Raw genomic sequence first — 22,490 nt, forward strand, 5'->3', positions numbered from 1 at the left:
GTACTTGATTTTGAAAGTTGTTGCATTTTATAAGGCTGGGTGGGCCTAGAATACGAGGTGCCGGAACACTTTATCCATTATTGGATTATACGTATTCGATCATACTCGTATGTTTTAAAATTATCCTCAGACAGCCCTTTCTTTTGTGTATCATGACTTCTAGATTGATGTCATTGTATGTTGTAAATAACAATTGTAACTTATTTCAGGTATGGATGGACCGTATGGTGGCAGCAGTGGGGGTAGCAGCATTGAACGCTTTGCTGCTTCTGGACTTGGTATGGGAAGATTACCTGGTATGAAAATTTACAGAAGCTTTTTTTTAGGGCATGTAAACCTAAAATGTCACTGCAGAAAATCTACTTTCAGATATTAATTTTGAGTCTTGGTGTCGTTTGCTATTTTATGCTGTTCTAAAAGTTGGTTTGATGGGAAGTTTGATATAACTTTCTCTTCAATCAAGCACCCCTTCATCACCCAAGGCCTGTCATATTACTTGGCGTATTAAAGTTATTGAATTCATCTAAGCTCTGACGTTTGAAATGTAGAAGCTCCTGTAAGCATAGGAGCCCTGGTAGTAATTGACAGATTTGGATAGGTAGTCTAAGGTGAGCAACCAGTTCCAGTAACCAGTCGTGGGTAAATTAGGAAATCTATTTAGCTCCATTAACTAAGAGTAAATATCTTAACCATTCAATCTACGGGTTTGTCATGAGATGTACATGATCTTCCTGGAGAAGTCTTGTTTAGATTTTAAAGGATGGATTTGGTTACTGGATTATATGGTTGAATAACCGTGAAAACTGCAAAAAAAAAAACCTGTAATTTAGGGTTGTATTATCAAGCCTTCCTAGTTTGTTTGCTTTTTTTTGGGTACTCCTGTGATTCTATAAAAAGCCAATGCTGGAGAGCTGCGTTTGCTTGCAAAGGCATTCGTTAATTAACAGCATTAAGTCCCGATGCTCTAGTTCTTAATATCCCTTTGCACACATGTGGCTTTAATGTGTACTTACGTGGGGAATTTATGTGGTTTTATGTTCTCTTGGTAGTGAAACGTTAATCTTTACATTTTTAGATGTTGAACGTGGAGCTGGTGCAGGATTTGAGAGGGAGTTTAGCCGGAGTGGCATGGGAATGTCTGGCGGCTTTGGAGACACACTGGACAGAGTGATAAGTAAGTCTTTGCTACTGAAGTTTAACTTAACTTCGAATTAAGTGTACAATGTATTCCCTTTATAGCAGAATTATTCCTCGTTCAGGTCTGCATGTTGATTCATGGTGTGTAGGCTTGCAATACTGGTTTTATTTAAAATGTATTGCCTTTTAATGTGCTAGGCCAGTGGTTCTTTACCTTTTGGCTTCTGTGGACCTGCACTTGATCATTACTGGAATCCAGGGATACCACTGAGTCCTTAGTAGAAGCTAAGGGTGATGGGTCTAAGCATTTGTAATTAATTTACCACAAATGTACAGAAATAAGCATTTATCAAACCTATACAAATGGTGACGTTTAGTTCACAATGGTACTGGCCTGCTCCCATGAATCAAAATAATTATGCAAACTTAATTTTTAGCCTCCATTGTCCAATTCCTACGCCTGTGCAGAGCATTTTAACTCTTATCCAAACTTACGTTTTGCTTATTTAGTGTTATACCCTTGATCAATCTGTTAATATTTAATTTTCTAAGCATTGGTCGATTCCCGGAGTAGGTGTCTGGAATCCCCAGACCATAAGCTTAACATGCTTTAATTGGCTTGTGACTGTGCACTGAGTGTTAGCCAGGCAATGAAGAAAATACTTATTCAGGGATGTGAATGTTTTCATTAGATTTGTAAGAGAGGCCACTTTTTGCACTCAATCTTTCCTTCTGATTAAGGTCTGAATCAACATGCATAAAAGTACAGCAACCTCCCTTGTACAGCTCACATCTTGCCACCTTTGGAGAAAAAAAGGAGGCCTTTGCATTTGTGCGGTACAAAAGGGGGTGGTGATGGACGGAGCATCTGAAAAAAATCAAACACTCACACCCAGTCAACAGATCTGGGTTTATTCCATCACTGTTCTTTAGCCCACTCTGCCACCCCAGTTCAGACATTGCATTTGTGTGCAGTACTTCTCGAGTATCCTTGTTGGCTTTAGCTTCCATAGGCTACATACATGCTTGGTGCTAAGACCTAGTGTCTGCTTTAAAGCGAAGTTCTGTCCTTAAAGTGGATTACCTTTGTAAGTTTTGTTTACACTTTGTACTGTCCGACAGTGGGGTTAAAATCTTGCACTAAAGGGGCGTGGCCAGACGCCAGCAAAGATGGCCGCCTGAGAGGGGAGCTCCGCCGCAGCCAAGTCTGTCCCCTACTATATCTGCTCCAAATCCGCCCGAGACACACTCCAGCGCGATCCCTAAATTGCCACTGCGGAGATGAGTCCGGGTGTGAGAAGCGCCTCCGGCGCGGAGAAGAGCTCCCGAGGGCCCGGGAGGCCGGCGGAGATGTTGGAGCCTCACGGCCGGGAAAAGTGGTTACGTGAGACCCCGGCTTGAGGCCTGCACGTGAAGAGGCGGTGCGCGCCGAGGCCTGGTTTGGAGCAGCGCCTCAGGGTCCATAACAGCGGAGAGGTGCACGGAGGTGTGGTGACCCCCCTGGGACATCCTGGACCTCCGCGGGGGGCTGACCCTGGCCCCAGGGAACACAGCACCACTCCGGTAGGAGGCGCGTTGCAGTAAACCTGAAAATAGACTGGGGCCTCGCGTCGATAGGAGAAGAACCTGAAGGTTGTGGGGCCGGGTGCAACACGGTGAGCGGCCACCACAGAGAAGGCGACCCCCGAGGGCTGGGGCAGAGACTGTCATAACAGAGTAAGCCCCGACCCCCCCCCCCGGGAGACAGGTGTGCGCGCAGACTGTGACGTAGGCCCGGTGGCGTGGTGCGCCTGGGCCTGCAGGGCTGCATGGACTGTCTTTGACCCGGCCTTGGAGCGCAGCTGCACTACCCCACAGGAGGGTAACACCGGGTGAGACCGACCGTCGGAAAGGTGACCCGAGACTGGGTGCCGAAGAGACACCCGAGCGCTGTGCAAGTTGTGAAAGATGCCAGAGTCCCGTGTGGGCTGACCGGGGCTGCACCGAACGCAAGGAAAGCCTGAGGGAGGCCGTGGTGGAGACCCCGGAGACAGCGCATCGCCTCCCGAACCCGGTACGAGAGACAGGACCAGGACCCACGAGGCAAATCCCTGCTAGCCGGAGGGGGTGGCCGATCTAGAAGTGGGGTCCAGCCGCCTTGCTCCATCACGATTGAAACTGGGAGGGGTGAGGCCCACGACACAACTCTCTGTGCGGACGGGCCGCCATCATGAGGCCGAAAAACGTTGCCGCCCAGACCAACAAGTTGGACAAATACGCAGTCCCTGTGGGGCAGGCCCAGGCAGGGAAGACCAAGCAGGCCCGAAAGAGCCGTCTTTGGCCTCCATTATGATGGCGATACAAACACTGGGTACTAACTTGGAGACAAAAATGGATAAAATATTAATCGAGGTCAACCTTCTCCGAGCGGACCTCGGCAAGACCACGGAAAAGGCCAAGGCAAACGAGTCCTCCATACTGGAGCTCCAGACCTCCTCAAAGACGCTGGAAAAACACGTAAGCGAACTGGTACACCAGCAGCGACAAATAGCCCTCAAGCTGGAGGATCAGGAAGGGAGAGATCGCAGAAATAACATACGTGTGGTGGGAGTGCCGGAAGGAATGGAGGGGCCCAGCGTGGAACTTGTCCTGGAAGACCTAATCCTCGCCCACCTCAGGCCTAAGCGCCTGTCCAATATCTTCACTATAGAACGCGCCCACCGGTCCCAAAACCCAAGCTGGGAGCGCCGCCCAGGACAATCATTGCGAAAATCCTGTCCTACAGGGATAGGGACGCCATCTTCCAGGCGGCTAGGCAGGTGGGTGACTTGCAACATAAGAACACCACGATCCGCTTCTTCCCGGATTTCACGCTTTAAGTCCAGCGGGAAAGGCGCTCCTTTGCTGGTGTGAAGGCAGCACTCCGAGAAAGGGGATTCAAATACATGATGTTCTTTCCTGCCAAACTGAAGGTCCTCGCAGGGGGTAAATCCCTGTTCTTCACCGCACCATCAGAAGTGCAGGACTGGCTTGAGAGGGAGTCATTGCGAGCGCGGGACCGGACAGAGGTTGGAGAGAAATCAGGACGCCTCGCCGGGATCTACAACCAGGAGATCTGAAGCGGATGTCCAAAGTCAGCGCTCCTGGCGGTCAAGGTCGGCCAGCCCCAAGTGGGGTCTCTCCAGGACACGGATGGCCGCTAATGGATGCAGACGCGCGACATGGACCCCGACTAGCTGTAATGTATAAAGTAGTGTCACGTCAGGACTATGGGCCTCTCCCAATTGGCGGGTGGGAAACCGGGGAGGGAGACTCTCAGGTAGGTGGGAAAGTGCGCCCCCCCCGGTGGTGCCAGGCTGTGAAGGAAGAAAGTCCACTACCCCTCCGACCTGAGGGCTGGTACGGAACTCTGGGGGGTTGATACATCGAAGTGCCAGGGGCGGGACAAGAACTGATGTGACTGCGATCAAACTCTTTAGGAGTGTATACTCCTTGTAGGGTGACTTTAACGCTGTGGTGTCGGGGGAATTGGACAGGCGCCCGGCCAGAGATATTGGTACAGGACAACGATGGCTCCTCAATCTTATGGAAGCATTTGGTCTAGTGGACCTCTGGCGTCTCAAACACCCTACTCAAGAGCAATGCACCTTTTTCTCAGGCCCGCATCACACTTTCTCATGAAAGACTACCTACTAGCACCCATGTACCAGGATGTCACAATCCGGGAGGTTGCCCATTTGGCACGCGGAATCTCGGATCACTCCCCATTATGGGCGCACGTAACCGTAGGTAGCCACAGGGTGGGATGTATGGCACCGATTAATGCCTGGTATATCAAGGGCGAAGACACGAAAAAGACTGTCACAAGTGATCGATGATTACTTCGGGGAAAACGAGGGCACGGTTGACTCGCCGTCGGTATTGTGGGAGGCCTTCAAAACTGCTGAGGGGGGGGAGGCCTTGTTGGTTATTGCGGGTGTAACCGTAAGGAACGGGAAGCCCAGATTGCAGCAGTAGAAACAGATTTGCTGGTGCTCGAAGGCGCCGCCCAGGAGGGTGAGGACCAAGAAGCGATACACCAAATTCAAGTAAAAACTGCATAGTATAAGGCCCTGGCCACGGACGCGGCCAAGACGCTGGCACGAGATAGGGAGGGCAGGCTATATGACCAAGGGGACAAAGCGAGCAAGCTTATAGCCTGGCTAGACAAGAAACAACAAGCACAGAAAGTGGTAGCGGAACTTAAGACCGACTTAGCGGCCGTTCATAAGGAACTGTGCGAGATTGTTAAGGTATTTGCGGCTCATTACCGACTGGTCTACACGAGGAAGTCCGAACGATCGGAAGAGTAGATGGCTTTCCTGAGCGACATCACATTCCCCGCTTTTAACTGCCGAACAGCGGGAGATGCTTGAGGCACCAATAAGGGTGTACTTATTAATTAAGGCCTTTCATAATCTTCGTTCTGGGAAAGCCCTCTGACCGAATGGCATACCTGTGGAGCTTTACAAGCTTAAACCTGACAGTATCAGAGCACCCCTCCTGCGGATGTTTAATGATAGTAGGGCGCAGGGGGCACTACCGAAAGACCAGCGCGTAGCTACGATTGTGGCTATTCCCAAGAAGGGGAAACCTAAAGTTGTGTGCCTCTTATAGGCCGATCTCAATGCTAAGCCGAAAATCCTAGCCAAACTGCTGGCCAACAGGCTTAAACCCGTCCTCCGTACACTGGTACACCCCGATCAGTCGGGCTTCATGCCACACCTCAATACCGCGCTTAACTTGCGCCGGCTCCACGGAGTGTTGGGTAGCTGTCATCAGCTCCACGAAGACGCGGTAGTGGTGCCGTTGGACGCGGCAATGGCGTTCGACACCCTGGAATGGCCGTACATGTTGGTCGTTCTACGAACGCTGGGATTTGGCCTGGAATTTGTGAGCTGGGTGCGCATTCTATATTCGGAACCGCTAGCGCAGGTGGTAGTCAACAATAAGGTGTCGGACGTCTTCGTGCTTGAGAGAGGGACACGACAGGGGTGCCCCTTCTCGCCTCTACTTTTCGCTTTCTCCCTAGAACCGCTTGCAGCTTGGATTCGGCGAGCCTCCCTGACGGGGGTTCGATGGGCGGATGGTTAAGGGGAAAGGATTTCGCTATAGGTGGACGACATCTTCCTCTATCTTACGAAGCCGGGTGAATCCATTGTGAGGGCGCTGGAAATTTTCACTAAGTTCGGCCACTACTCCGGCTACAGTATTAAACTTGGGCAAATCCCTCCTCTACGTCCTACATGGCGAACCCCCTCTGATTCCGAGCGAATGCCCGATCCAAATAGCTGCTGAGGGCTTCACATATCTAGGGGTTTTGTATCACCAAGGACCGGTCTGTCTGCTATGAAAGAAACGTTTTGCCGCCCCTGCACCGGCTCCAAAGAGACACGGCCACATGGAAAACCCTCCCTTTGTCCCTACTGGGAAGGGCAGCACTGTTTAAAATAGTGGCGCTGCCACGGTTACTGTACGCTCTTCAAAATTACCCGGACCTGGTGCCTCAGAAGTACTTCGCCACAATCGAGACAACCCAGAGGGGTCTGTTCTGCTCTGGACTGGACTGCCCTGCATCTCCCTGCAAAAACTGGCGCTGGGTTGGTTTGACGGAGGAATAGCGCTCCCTGACATCCGCAAATACTATTGGGTGGAGCACCTCTCGGTCATAAACCAGGGCACATATTGTGCGGGAAATGACCCCGGGTATGAAATGGATAAGTGGCTCCTTCTGGGGGGAAATTATGAGGTGGCCCTTTACTCGCGTCCAGGTAGATACCGCTTAACTGGACCTACCAAACACTCGGTCCAGCTATGGCACATTGTACAGAAGAAATTGGGGTGGGTGGGTAAACTTACCCTAGCAGCCCCGCTCTGAGCTTTGGAAATGCTTGGCTCTCTCAGACGAACCAAAGTGTTCAGAAACTGGGACTTGATTGGAATATCACAAGTCAAAGACCTATGGGGCCCGACTGGGGTGGTATTATTTGACACACTACAACAAACATGACTTGGCCCAGACGGAACACTTCCGCTACATGCAGGTCCGGCATGCACTCCAGACTAACATCCCCCCAGGGACACAACTCCCAGAGTTCTCCCCACTGGAGGACAGGCTGTTGGATGGCCACCTCCCGGACAGGGCCATCTCACTAACATACAAGAAACTCATAAATCACACCCCAGACCCGCTGACGGCCCTTAGGGGAAATGGGAAGCAGATGGACTCGAACTAGATGGCGAGGAATGGCGAGAGGCGCTGGCGTCCCCTAAAGAGGTACCAATCTCTGCAAAATTGTGCCTCATCCAACTGAAAATCCTGCATAGTCTATCTGTCTTGCACTAGGATGGTTCCTATGGGTCACAGTGAGAATGGGCTGTCGTAGGTGGTGTGAGGAGGTGGGTACCTTTTTGCACATTTTATGGGAGTGCCGAGAGATACAGGCCTACTGGTCCCGGGTGCTACACTGCATGTAGGAGGTGTGGGGAGTGGAGTTGCGACTTGAGGTTAAGAGGTGCCTCCTTAATGTATGGGAGCCCTCTGACCTTTCATCTAGGGGTAAACTATGAGTCACACTAGGTCTAGTGATTGTGAAGAGGAATATTGCAAGATTGTGGGGGGACGGCTGCGCCACCTACGCTTTGCTCCTGGAAAAAGGACATGGACTGGAGCATGGTTCAGGGGAAGACTGTGTATGTGGCCCGGGGATGCCCGCGGAAGTGGGTTGCTATATGGTCTAACTGGAATGAATATAGGAAATATTTGTGAACCTCCGTGTACTGCCCGTGACGAAGAGCTGACCACAATTGGATTATAGAGAATCAGTAGTCACCCTGTACTTTATTATGATTGGACCGCAGTGTACTCCCTGTGATTCTAACATGTACTGATGTTCTGTTTGTAAGCCTCGGAAGTGACAACCTATGTTTGTTTTTGTATTTTTCACTTTTGGAAAAATATCTCTGAGAAAAAAAAAAATACTCGCACTAAAAAGCACATTGAACTTAAGAAAAGTAAGTGGGCATTCCCACATAATCCGGTGCAACACCTTTGTACTGGTAGCCGCACGCTTTCTCTGGTAGCTTCTTTGTTACCAATCGGCGAGACTTGGGCAGTTTTGCGTTGGTGAAGCTTTGACATTTGTTTTTGTCACAGTGCTAAGCAGGTAGGCTGAAAATTAAACCCTATGGGCGAGAACCGATGTAGAGATCGAAATTGGCCACTAACGTACTACAGTTAAATATTAGCCTATTCATATTAAACAAAAGATCCATCATTCAGGGCTTTCCAAATTATTTCAGAGCGCACCTTACTGCTAGCGTTTTTTTGTTTTTTTTTTAAAGCTTTGGCAAAAGCATAGTGGCATGAACCGTAGGCTTGGAGATCCAGTTATTCTAAAGGGGTAGACCTAATAAGTAAATTGAGTGCTGATAAGATGTCCATGCTGGAGTAGTTCTCAATCTGTACCAATCAAACGGCCTACGTTTCAACTTGTGGCAGATGCATGAAAAATGTATATGTATGAGGGAGTTTGGCTAGAAGTAGTTAAACTCTCCCAGTATTAGATGGTCATGGAGTTCTGACACGTGTATTGAATTAGCAATCATGGCCCTTCTTTTAAGCAACAGTCAGGTGACTACTGTGAGAGCACGTGTGGTAGTATTCTAACCCAAGTTGGAAGACTGGCTGAGAAACAGAGTTTTAGGATTTAACTCCACATCCTGCACTTGAATCTCAAGACTAGGAAGCATTAAATTACTGCAAAGGCTGAAGATAAAGTATTAATTTGCTTATGTTAGTATCTTGTTTTGTGGTGTAATTTTCAAATATAAAATGAGTTCTAACATTCACATTTATAATCTTTATTTTCTTTTGCAGACTCTGGGAGTGGCCTTTCTGGAATAGACCGAATGAGTGCTGGTATCGGGTCTGGGGTAGAGCGGATGGGTTCTGGGATGGGACATGGGTTGGACAGGGTGCCTTCAGATATAGATAGGCTGGGTTTAGTTATAGATCGCTTGGGTTCCAGTGGTGATAGGCTATCGAACTCCGGGATTGACAGACTAGGCTCCCTTGGTATGGATTCTATGGCTCCCAGTGTTGAAAGAATGAGCCACAACCTGGACAGAATGTCTTCGGCAGAGAGAATGGGCCCTGGCATGGGATATGGGATGGAGAGAATGGGTTCTACTTTGGAACGTGTAGCTTCTGCTTTGGATAGAATGGGATCTGTAGATAGGATGGGACCAGCAGCTATGGATAGAATGGGTGTCGGCATGGTTTCTTCATCAATGGATCGAATGGGCACTGGAATGGACCGTATGGGTCAAGTTATTGATCGAATGTCTGCTCCTGTAGATCGTTTGGCATCAGGGTCCATGGGTAGAATGGGTCTAGATCGTGTCAGTGCAGGTGCTATGGACAGAATGGCAGCTGGTATGGGACAGCCAATGGGGGCAGGAATGGATCGCATGGGACTTGCAATGGGAGTTGGTTTTGACAGATCAATGGAAATGGAGCGTGGAAACTTTAACCCCGGCTATGGAGGTGGCTATGGAGGAGCTGCTGCTGGAGCTTCAGGAGCTCCAAGAAAAGGATGCCAAATCTTTGTCAGAAACGTAAGTGGTTTTTAGTTATGCATTTAACTAGACAATAGGTGGTTGAAAGCAGGAATGTAGGAATTTTATTTGCGCGCTATGTAGCTTTTTGTGGTACTCGCTCATGCATCGAACTCGTGACACCTGGCTCCAGGTGGTTTGAAGCGGTTTCTTCAGTTGGGCTTTTTTGGAATCGAGATTAGCCGTCACCGGTAGCTTCAAGCCGGCTTTATCTGAGTAGATTTTCTTGTAGTAGGTTAAGGGTCCTTTGAAAACATTAAATTCGCTCGAACTAGCTTGCTATTGCTATAGTCAATATCTGCTTTTACGTATAGAAAATGTGGTAATTAAAGTTAAGCCTCATTGGCTAGTAAAGGGTCTTAGAAATTGACGACTTGTCCACTGAAGAAAATTGCTACTGTCAATTATAACACTGCTCCAAGAACGTTTTCAATACCCCTGCACCCTTCTCTGCCCTTTTTGTTTTCCCTCTTTACTTTGTCAAAACTATTAGTATGTGGAGGATCACCTTGGACTGACTGGGAGTATTCATCTTCTGCTGGACATGATTTTTCATTCCTAAATACCTCGTGTGATTTCAGAATGATAGATAATGGGCTGTATAGGTAGCATATGCAGACTGGAGGGATGCCTTCGATTAACACAAATACAGCTTGGCCTCCATTGAGTCACTATTTTACAAATGATCTGTGCGTCTTTTTTCGTCAGATGTTTTTAGAGTGAAATCTACCACCTAGTTCAGGCTAGCACTCGAGAATTAATCATGGAAAATGCAGTGCTCATTTGAACTTGCACACATCTGACCTCCTTCAGTATGTGTTGAATGTGTAGATTTAAGGCAGAGACAACCCAAGCATTCCGATGAAAGTACATGGTCCCATTTGCTACACCACTCCTCCTATAGAAAGCTACTAGCTATAGAAAGCTACTAGCCTACGCTCAGCTTCTCCATCTCTGTTTACCACTGACAATGCCAGTGTTAGCCTAATGACAGGGCTGCATTTGCTGCTGAACCAAACATTAGAACCGTGCTATTTTTCAAATGAGATAGCCTTATGGCAGCCTGCTGCTAGGGGACCCCCCTCCCCCATGGGATTCCCTTTTCATCTAATCCAGCATAGACAATCTTCAGATAACTTTCTTCTGGGTTAGGTTTCACATATTGACATTCTTCGCAGTATACATGGTCAGTAAAGATGCATTGACGCACCAGCTTATTGAAATTTTTTTTGTCTGGTTTAAAGTATTTTCTTCCACCCTTCACTGACCTTTTCCCCTGTATAGAAGGACCATACAACGATGTGCAATGCAAAACAAGAGGGGTGTATTCCTAATCTCACCAGGGATGCACTAGCTATCTGCCAGTGGCGAATATCACAATGGTTCACTTTCCAGATAAACAGAATGCAGAGGAAAGTTAATTTTGCATTAAGTTCTTGAGTGGACTTCTTCAGATGTGCTTTTCCACAGTTCAACCTATTTACAGAAAAAAAGTTTAGTTATCCAGCTGGTATCCATTGGGTTGGAGTAGGAGTCTCTTGATAGTAGCCAAGGATTTCCTCCTGCTTGCATTATTTTGCATTTATCCTGGTTATCTTTTTCTTATATTACCATGTGGCTATTAAAAGAACAAAAAAGTAAATGTCAATTCAGCGTTCCATTAAAATGCTAAAATATATGTAAACACTCTGGGATCCAGTGTTGGATATGCCAATTTAGTGCTGTTGACCATTCCCCTTGAGAGGAGAGCTAGCATTACAGGTACCGGAACGCTTCCTTGTTGCCCCTGATGCTAGTTGGGGTGTAAAGCCATTGACCCCCCCGACAATGAAGTGTCCTTCATTCCAAGTGAGGGATGACTTAAATGGTAAGTTCTAGATGGTTGTCATCAACTCAGGAGGTGTCCCAGCATATTCAGCAAGAAACAATTCTTAGCGAATGGCAAATCCCAAAACTACATCCAGGGATCAGCAAGCCTTTGTGAATTCAGAAATTTGGGTTGCTTTTATTAGGAAAAACACTGAACAGGTCGAGCTTCAACGGAAGAATAGCCAGGAGAGCCCTGCTCTTTAAAAAAATAAAATCGTATGGCTCAAAGAACCATGTTTGTTTTGCCACACATTCCCATTCCATTATGTGGACTGTAGAGCTATGCCAAGACCTGTTTTAAATCCGTTTAAGCTTGATTTTTGAAGCCTAATGGCCAGCATTCTACCAGCTAAGACAAATTTACATGAAACATTTACTTTGTGTGGAAGTTGCACTCATTACTGAAACATTTGATGCACTTAATTTTTCATGAAGTGTTGTAATCCCAGAAAAGTTACATTTTCTTTGTAATGTGGGATAATTTATCTACGGATAGGACATGAGTTCTAGATTTACAGATGGCTTAACCTGAAAAATTACCAGATGTTAAAAGTATTTACTTAATCACATTCCTGTATTAAATATGATATTGAAATGCCTTTTTATAGCGTTTATCTTGCCACCATTAGGTATATTTTAATACTGCACGGTTCCTTAAATATGAGGGTGCAATTTAATCAAAGCACTTAACCAGTGAGCAATTTTGGATGCCTTCTACAATGTAGTGCATAATAATCTAATCAACATTTCCTTTCTAGCTTCCTTTTGACTTCACATGGAAAATGTTGAAAGACAAATTCAACGAATGTGGTAAGTACTCTTCAAACCTGTTAACCTGTTAAACGGTTAATGTGATATGTTGATCAGATACACAAGCTTGTGATTGTAAGATACTGCACCCAAGTAGCATTTCAGATAAATGTAATATTTTTTTCGCATGTCGCTGGCTTTTCTGAAGCTCAAATAAAGCAAAGGGAGTAAGTGTGTGAGTGGACATGTAGCAGTTAAATCTGCTCCTTGGTTTACCAGCTTTTTCTTTCCACCCCATAGGTCATGTAGTATATGCTGATATCAAGATGGAGAATGGCAAATCCAAAGGTTGTGGGGTAGTTAAATTCGAGGCACCGGAAGTTGCTGAGCGAGCATGCAGGCTGATGAACGGAATTAAACTTGCAGGCCGAGAAATAGATGTCCGCATGGACCGAAATGCTTAAATTGTTTTTCTTATCAATTTGTACTTTTGTTTTAATTGTTGGCTGGATGTAAAAAATGTGAAAATGCTTTTTGGGGACATCTTGTACTTTTTTAAAGACGTGAAATTTTACTGTTTTGCCTCCAAAAAAATGTGCCGACTGTGTCTCTGTGATAGTCCATTCCTTGTACAAACCGATATTGTTATAAATACTGAGGTATTCACATATGTTAACTTAGAATGTATTAACTTCCAAGATTGTGTAACAGACCATTTCAGTAAAATGTTTTAATCTATCCTGTTTGGAATTATTTCATATCTTGCTAGTGTCACTTAGCTTTCTATAGGTCTAATGTACTGGAGAATGCTCATGCGGAGACATTGATCTTCTACTTGTGAGCCATGACTTTATGCAGTGTTTATACTATCGTAGACTTACTCAATTCGAACTGTTGAAAGATGAAACAAAAGCTGTATAGAATTAGACCAGCCAGAATTGGTTGAAACGTCGAATGGCTTCTATGCCGTACATAGTTCTATATGAAACAATTAGACTGCAGATCCACAAGTTCTGGACCTTGTGACTCAGTGTGCTTTAAGCAGTTTTTCTTATTTTATTCAGGAGTCCGTGGGGGTGGTTTCAACACTGGCTAAATGTGGTTGGCTCCCTTATTATTGAGAGAAAGTTGAGACTAGACAACGACATACTGAATTTAGAGGCAACTGCCAGATTTTCAACTGCTTATCTTGCAGCAGGGACTACTGAGCTCTTTTACTGAACCCGATCTACACTTAAAATCGCCAGACATCACTTTCTACCCACTTGGAGTTCCTGCTGGATGAAGGTTGAATCCACACACTAAGAACTCCTTGAAACTTGACCGTGTGAGGGCATTGGTGGCTGGCACATACTACTGGGCCATGCAACGTGGAATGACTGCATGTGGACAAGCAGGCGGTCTTTGCACTTTTCAAGCCTTAAAACTTGACAGTGGTTGATTGGGTTAGGTCTTCCAAGTTATGGATTTGTAGAGGAATGATCATATGCAGGCTGATCCTGTCAAGCGTCGGCAGCAAGCTGATTCTGGTTTGTATCTAGATAGCTCAAAACCTGAAGCAAACGTATTGCCTAACGTAAACCTTGCTCTTGTATTAAACTTCTGGTGTTGGATCTACTGTTCTGTAGTAGGGGATCTCTGTTGTAGCAGGGTTTCTGTTCTCCCACAGAACTGTGCAGAGGATTGGAACCTCAGCGAATTAGGGTGACCCAAAACTCACCTTAGTACCCAACAAACCCCTTACCGAGCTAGCTACAGTGTCTCATTGGTCATAACCAACTCCCAATGTTTAGACAAACCAGAACATGAACTCACCAACCTCAGGTTACGTGGAACACATGAGCACTCTTTCGTTATACAATCATTACAAACCAGAACATGGAGTAAAGAACACGTGAGCATTTGAAATGTTTATTTACTAATGCCGTCTTCTCAGGCGCAGTATCTTAGATAATACAAGTAAACATATTATCAGCAACAAAGCTACAAGCATAGTTACTAGTCCATAGAAAGCGAATGGTGACAGCATGGGTAACATGCTGTAAATCAATAAGGGTTAACAACACTTATTTTTGCAGCGTGAATCTTTCTGGATTCACTATGCTGTGCATTATTCCGCGGTCTTGTGGTTGGGTCCGGATTCGTAGTCTTTTCTTTGTTTTTTTTTTTTTTTTTCTTAGCCCAGGTGGGCGTCGGCGTCACACCCCCATGGGTGTATTTCCGGTGACGTCGGCATGCTTCCTGCGGAAGCTCCCACTCTTGGGCGCCATCTTCAGATTCTTTTTTTCCGCGGTCGGGTCTGGATCGTTCCCGTTTGGGCTCCAGACATTTTTGGAGAAAGAAGAAAGAAAATACAGAAAAGACGAGGAGAAGTCATCTGAAGACTCCAGGGGACTTCACAGACGAGAAACAAGCAAGGATAAGGCGTTTTCCATCGATCTCGACGACCGTCGACGAACATGCGACCAGAGAGGCCCTGGACGCTCGAGGATGGACAACACGCCGTTCAAGTTCTGCCGTAACTGCCACCACAAGTACGCGCAGAAGGACCAGCACCCGGTATGCAACCTTTGCCTACCGGTGGACCACGAAAGCGGAGACTGCAACGCCTGTTCCGCCTTCACCCCGAAGACCCTTCGTGTGAGAGAGAGGCAGAGGGTAGCTCACGCCGCCCTGCAGGGGAAGGCCCCGACTCCGTCACTCTACGAGCTGGGGATGTCCTCCGAGGAAGAAGGCAACGCTGCCGCCGAAGACGACAGCTACACGGTCGTAGAGACCGATTACACGAAGACTTCTGACAAGGTAGGAGACTCTTCGGCCCCCAAGAACCCGAGAGACTCTTGAGTCTAGAAAAATCGAGGGCAAGACCCCGAAAGCGCCGACGCCAAAAAAAGGCGGCGTCCGCGACTACTCCCAGGCCCAGCGGATCCTCCGAGAAGGAGTCCCCGGCGCCGAGAGCTGCTGATCAGCAGAAAACGTCGAAAATCGTCCCCGAAAAGGATCGATCGACGGAGAAAGACCCGAAACTGGCGACAACGACCAGAGACCCGAAATCCGGTTCGACGTCAAACTTCGACTCCGAGAGGCACGGCGACGAGCCATCCGTCGAAGAGAGCGGCCGACCCATCCGACGCGGAACACGCGGCCGAGATGGAAAAGAAAAGAAGGCGCCTCGAGGCAGAAATGGAGAACATCATGCAGCGGAAGAAAGATTTCGACGCAAAGATGAAAGCCTTCACGATCCCTCACAAGACCAAGCCACCAGTGATTGAGGCGGTCGAGGAGGAAGAAGAGGTCGCCGAAGTCACCGAGCAAGACCAGGACGTCGAGGTGATCGACGACCAGGAGGAGTACGAGAATCCCTACGAAAGTTACAGCTATGGGGAGGAAGATGAGGGCAGGACAGACACAGAGTCGGCACCCTCTGACCTTCAGGAGGTAGATTACATCGATGTCGACACCGACAGCCCGGAGGAGGTGGTCGACACCTACCCCTCGAGGCCCTCGCCGCCGGACGACATCGGGGCCTACAACTCGGTGATACAATCTGCCGCAGCAGCGCTCAAGCTCGACGAAGAGAAGCAGAAAGCAGACTTCCTTCTAGAAACATTACTCCCAACACAAACGAGGAGCCAGTTCCTTCCAATGCTCGAGAGCGTCTTGGCCCAGGGGAAGGAAGCTTTCAGGGAGCCCGCAACATGCAAGGCAGTAACTCCCAGAACTGAGAAGAAGTACAAGCATGCCACAAAGGACCCGGCCTACATTCAGGGCACGGTCTCCGCAGACTCCATTATCACGGCCACAGCAAGGAGGAGGGCTAACGTACCCACTACCTCGGGCCCACCACCGGATAAGGAGAGCAAAAGGATGGATCTGGTGGGCAGAAGGATCGAACGGAATGCCGCGACCCACTGGCGCATGGCTAATTCCAACGCCCTGATAAACAGGCACATGTACCAAATCATGGAGGGACTGGGGCAGTTGGTGAAGGACTTGCCCCAGGATGCCAGGCAGAAAGCCGAAAAGCTGATTGAAGAGGGGAAGAATGCGGCAAATTCTTGCCTTAAGACGGCCCTGGATGGGGCAGACACCGCCAGCAGGCTCATGATGATGGGCGTCACGGAAAGGAGGCACGCCTGGCTCAGGATATCCGGTTTCAAACCGGAGGTGCAACACAGCATTCTGAACACACCGTTCAACGGCAGCACGCTTTTCGGACCAACAGTTGATGAACAACTCAGCCAACTGAAGAAAGATAATGAAACAGCAAGATCCATGGGGGCATTGCAGTTCAGAGGGAACAAGAGGGGCACCCCGTCACGGAGGCCCGGCGGGAGAGGCGGAAACCAGCCAGGTACATCACACCAGGCTTTCCAGCAAACGCACCAGGCAGACTCGCAGACTAAGCAGGGTCATCAGAAGCAGCCCTGGCAGTACCAACAAAGAGGCCAGTCCTTTTGAGGGAGAAATGGACGGGGGCAAAATAGAAGAGGGGGCCAGCAGCCCACCTCCAAGTGACTTCAAAAAACTCCGTGTGCCCGCCCGCAAAAAAGAACCCAGGGGGCAGCACGTACAGATGGGTCAAGACAAACTAGACACCTACGACCACAGGACACCAGTGGGAGGAAGATTAAGATACCACCTCCAGGAGTGGAGAGAAATCACATCAGACAAATGGATCCTCAACATTATCCAATTCGGATACTGCATAGAGTTGGAGGGGAGGCCAACAAGCAAAAAACCAAAAAGAAAGCCACTAGCAGGCAAGCAGCTACAGTGCCTTCAGGAAGAAGCAAAAGAACTCCTGCAGAAGCAGGCCATAGAACGGGTACCCTTCAAGGAAAGAAACACAGGAGTATACTCCACGTACTTCCTGGTACCAAAAGTAGACGAGACAATGAGACCCATTCTCGATTTAAGGTTCATGAACAAATTCATAAGAACACAAAAATTCAAAATGACCTCCCTGCAAGAGGTGCTCCCACAATTGCAGATCGGGGACTTCATGGTCACTATAGACCTCAAAGACGCATACCTGCACATCCCAATGAACAGAAAGCACAAACACATGCTCACCGTCGGAGAAAGCCACTACCAGTTCACGACACTGGCCTTCGGTCTGAAATCGGCACCAAGAGTTTTCACAAAGTGCCTCGCAGCAGTCGCAGCGCACCTAAGAAGGCAAGGGATACACGTATACCCTTACCTGGACGACTGGCTGGTGAAAGCAAACTCATACCAGAAATGCAAGCTGCACGCACATACAGTGACCAGCACGCTCAGAAACCTGGGGTTCTCCATCCATTGGAAGAAATCATCAATGGAGCCAGAACAAGTGAAGATCTTCCTGGGAGCACAGATCAACACCTTACAGGGCAAGGTGTTGCCCAGCGAGAAGAGGGCGAGGGCGCTGGTGAAGGAAACTCGCCTCTACCGGAAGGGACAAGCTCGGACAGTGAGGACTGCGAGCAAAATCATGGGGATGATGGCATCATGCATCCACCTGGTACCGAATGTACGACTCCACATGAGACCCATTCAAGAATGGCTACAGGGGCAATGGTCACAAGCTACAGGCAGTTGAGAGGATCTAGTGGTTGTAACGCACGCAGTGCAGAAGGAGATGACATGGTGGACCATGGAGAACATAGCAAGGGGAAAGCCTCTAACGCCCCCAACGCCAACAGTGACCATCACCACAGACGCATCCCTGAAGGGATGGGGCGCTCACATGGAGGAGCTCAAGGTGAGAGGACTGTGGACACCGACGGATGCCACAAAACACATCAATTACTTAGAATTGAAGACAATCTTCCTTGCACTGAAAGCCTTCCAGACAAGACTGTACAATCACAAGGTGTTGATACAAACAGACAATACCACTGCGATGTTCTACATCAACAAGCAGGGGGGCACCCAGTCAGCCCCGCTTTCAACGCTAGCACAGGAGATATGGAGGTGGGCAATCCCTCTCAAGATAGACCTGCTGGCCATACACCTGCCAGGGAAGGACAACATACAAGCAGATTGGCTCAGCAGGCAGACTTCAGCATCCCACGAGTGGGAGCTCAATGCTCAGGAGACGAGGCACCTATTCGACAGATGGGGAACTCCATCGGTGGACCTGTTTGCCACACGCCAGAATGCAAAATGCCGAAACTTCGCATCCAGGCAGCCCGAGGAGGGGTCACTGGGGAATGCCCTATGGATAGATTGGTCAGGGACATTTGCCTACGCCTTTCCCCCGATACCACTGATGCACAGAGTACTGAGCAAGTGCAGAGCGAGCAACATGACACTGATACTGGTCGCACCACAGTGGGCGAGGCAGACATGGTACTCGCAGATCATGGAGATGACCCAGTGTGCACCCCACAGATTCAACAGGAGGAAAGACTTACTCTCCATGCAGAACGGAGAGGTGCTGCACCCAGAGCCAGAGAGCATGAGCCTAGTAGCGTGGCTCCTGAGGACATAGAGTTCGCACATTTAAGATTGCCAGAAAGTACACTGAAGGTCCTGCGGGAGGCAAGAAGGCCTAGCATACGGAAGTGCTATGTTGCGAAATGGAAGAGGTTCACAATATGGTGTAGACAAGAAAGACTTCACAATAAAATGAAGAGGGACTCCACAGTGCTAAAGTACCTGACACACTTGCTTGAGAAGAACCTTAGCTCATCCTCCTTGAGGGTTCACTTAGCAGCAATAGTCGCCTACACAAGGGGTGAAACGTGCAGGAGTTTCTTCACATCACAGGTGGTGAAGAGATTCCTAGAAGGGGCGAAAAGGATCGCACCGCCCAAGCGGGTGCCGCCACCTGCATGGAACTTGAACATAGTCCTAACGGAACTCATGAAAGAGCCCTTTGAACCGCTCCACAGGGCGTCCTTAAAGATGCTGACTATGAAAACAGCTTTTCTGGTTGCAATAACGTCCCTACGCAGAGTAAGCGAGCTTCAGGCTCTGACGCTACAAGAACCCTACATACAAATACACAATGACAGGGTTGTGATGAGGACTGACCCAAACTTCATGCCGAAGGTGGTATCTAAATTCCACATGAACCAGTCTATACAGATACCGAGTTTTTTCCAAAAACCAACAACTGCCGCTGAGCGAGCTCTGCACACCCTGGACGCCAGAAGGGCAGTCATGCACTACATCGAAAGGACGAAGGGACACAGGAAAACAAAACAGTTCTTTGTGTCATTTGCCAACAGTTACATGGGAAAAGCAGTAACCAAAAAGACAATTGCACGATGGATCGCACAGACAATCCAACTCTGCCACAAGCGTGCAGGACAAGAGCTAGCAGAGGGGACACGTGCCCACTCCACTAGGAAAAAGGGTGCTACAATAGCCTTCCTGGCTAACACACCCATACAAGACATATGCCTGGCGGCAACATGGGCTTCGGTGCACACGTTCACGAAGCACTACTGTGTGGACATACAGATGAACAAGGAAGCTCAAGTTGGACAGAAGGTGCTACAGCACATATTCAATACCCAACGCTCATCTTCCACCCAACCGCCACAGAAATGAGAAACCGCTACAAAATCTATGCACAGCATAGTGAATCCAGAAAGATTCACGCTGCAAAACGAATAGTTTTCTTACCTGTCGGTGTAGTTTTGCAGCTTGAAGATCTTTCTGGATTCACTAGCGAACCCACCCACCTCCGCCAGAAAGATGAGGCTGGAGAGAGAAGAGGTGGTTAACAAAAGAGAGGTTTTTAAAAAAAAAGTACAAAGCGGTAAAATACCAACTAAATAGAACATTGCCATTACTTCGGAAACGAGGAGAAACACGGAAAAAAAGAACCCGAAGATGGCGCCCAAGAGTGGGAGCTTCCGCAGGAAGCATGCCGACGTCACCGGAAATACACCCATGGGGGTGTGACGCCGACGCCCACCTGGGCTAAGAAAAAAAACAAAAAACAAAGAAAAGACTACGAATCCGGACCCAACCACAAGACCGCGGAATAATGCACAGCATAGTGAATCCAGAAAGATCTTCAAGCTGCAAAACTACACCGACAGGTAAGAAAACTATTCGTTTATCCTCCCTAACTCGCATATTATATTAATAGCTAAGAAGGTCTCTTTGGGTTGAATTAGGGCGGGCCCATACCTCAGGATCCTAGAATGAAGAGATCACATCAGCATACACCAGCTTTCTCTGCATGCGAACAGCATCAAGTGTGTTTGTGCCTCAAGCAAAGCAATATAAAAACCCGCCTCAAGCCCAAAGTTAGCAGAAGCTGCACTTACGTTATGTCTATAAAGGCACGAAGATCAGACCTCATAACAACAATTCTGTATCGTGTTGTTCCTGAGGCTTCAGCACTCTATGTACAGACATAGTTTATTAAGCAAAGCTGATATCAGAGTAATATCATATTATTCTCAAGTAAACCACAACGAACTACTAGGTTGAAAGCTAAATCAACAATTAAGTGTCGTGTGCAGAAGCAGCAAAAGGAAAAATGGCGTTTAAACATTTAATGAACCTATGCTAACTTAACACATAAAGATATACAGCAGCTATATGACACCCCCCCCCCCCCCATGATCCGAGGACGGATAAGATAAGGGCAACTTCATGAAAGCAGAGTTCAAGAACTGCGAGCCATGAAAATACTTAAAAAAATTCTAATATTTTGCTCAAGTCAATAGGTCTGTGAAATTGATCAATGTACTAAAAATCGCAAAATATGCAAGCTGAAAGTCAAATGGTCGGAAATAAACCATGGAAAAGTTTTTAGGACAAGACGTATAAGCAAAATATGCAGCAACAGCCTCCAGCATGAAATCACCGTCTTCATCAGAAAACAGTTCAGCCATCCAATTCAAAAGTGGAAAAGAACATACGTGTTCCCCAAGTATCGGAGCCTCTATTACCATCAGAGGACAACTCGGTGGGTTCTCCAGAAAGCTCAGTTCCAAGAAATCCTGCGCTGCCGTGAATATATCCCAGGGACCCATTAGTCCATGCACCGCTGCTATGGCCACAATCCTTTCGTCAGAACAAACCAACTCGTGAGTAGTGATAGGACTCATCAGCTGATTGAAATCGACGCCAGGAGAAACCGGTCCGCAGAGACACAAATCAATGGCTCAATCAAAATCACAGCTCAGGCAGTGAAACACAGGCTGGCACAGGTGAAGTAGGAAAATCGAAACGATAATCCATATGCCGTGCTTAAAATCGCAAGCGGCAGTGTGCCAAAATATTCAAGCATTCGGTTACGAAACAGCGGCAGCAGAGGCTGGGCCGCTTCTTCCACATGTGGGGCATCCATATTTAAGAAAGCAGAGAACAACTAGGACGCCTGCCGCTAGTGCCAGTAAAACTGGGAATCCACCAAACAGACTCGAGAAAATGGAATGAAAGAAACTAGGGATTACTCCAAATATTTTTTCAAATGAAGTCACAAGGCCGCTGCTAACTGCTTTAAAAAAATGCGCTAGCCCAGATGTCAAGGACGCGTTAAAGATAGAATGTATCATTTCGCCAAAATGCAACGGTAAATCAGTATTTAAAAAGGCCTGAACCTCGGTCTGGGTGTTAGCTATGTGAAGCACGAAAGTTTCCCGAGCCGAACTCAAGGCCACTTCTTTCTGGGACAATAGAGCCCTCAGTCTAGTCATGCCGTTGAACTCTGCCTTCAAGGTTGGTATGCGTGGCCAAATGGAAACCTCCCTATTTTCATGTGTGGGTGGGTACAGGACATTTCTGCAGCAAACGACATGTTCACTTACTGTTACCACATAAGCTACACCTTTGATTAACCCGCAACAATCTTCATTATTCAAAAGTAAATAACTTCCGTTCCCTAACAAGGTAAAAGTCGGGGTAATTGCTGGTACAGGAGTGCCTTTTAAAACACAGGCCAAGTTTGGTCGGTCCTGGTTGCAAGAACCGTGTAATTGTATGTGTCTACACATTAACGAATGATCTGGAGTTTCTGTACATTCCTCCCCATTTAGATAAACTTCTTGGCCGTCCCTCAAACATCTATAGGGAAGGGACCATACTTCATGGAGAAAACCACTACCCAAAGGCTCATAGCGACCTATGGCAACATATTTCAT

The 22,490-nt window shown here is 47.7% G+C and overlaps 1 protein-coding gene across 1 annotated transcript in view; it reads left to right on the top strand.

The window, feature by feature from the left end:
* HNRNPM (heterogeneous nuclear ribonucleoprotein M) overlaps positions 1-13,131 on the top strand; it is a 41,646-nt gene extending 28,515 nt beyond the window's left edge. Inside the window, exons 12-16 of the mRNA XM_078670145.1 lie at positions 210-296; positions 1,076-1,174; positions 9,035-9,774; positions 12,402-12,453; positions 12,694-13,131. Of these exons, the coding sequence (XP_078526271.1) occupies positions 210-296; positions 1,076-1,174; positions 9,035-9,774; positions 12,402-12,453; positions 12,694-12,857 (1,142 nt within the window). The 3' untranslated portion in view covers positions 12,858-13,131. The remainder of the gene's footprint in view (positions 1-209; positions 297-1,075; positions 1,175-9,034; positions 9,775-12,401; positions 12,454-12,693) is intronic.
* Positions 13,132-22,490: the final 9,359 nt, after the last annotated feature.

The sequence above is a fragment of the Lissotriton helveticus genome, chromosome 12, assembly GCF_964261635.1.
Source record: "Lissotriton helveticus chromosome 12, aLisHel1.1, whole genome shotgun sequence".
In the NCBI taxonomy this organism is placed as follows: domain Eukaryota; kingdom Metazoa; phylum Chordata; class Amphibia; order Caudata; family Salamandridae; genus Lissotriton; species Lissotriton helveticus.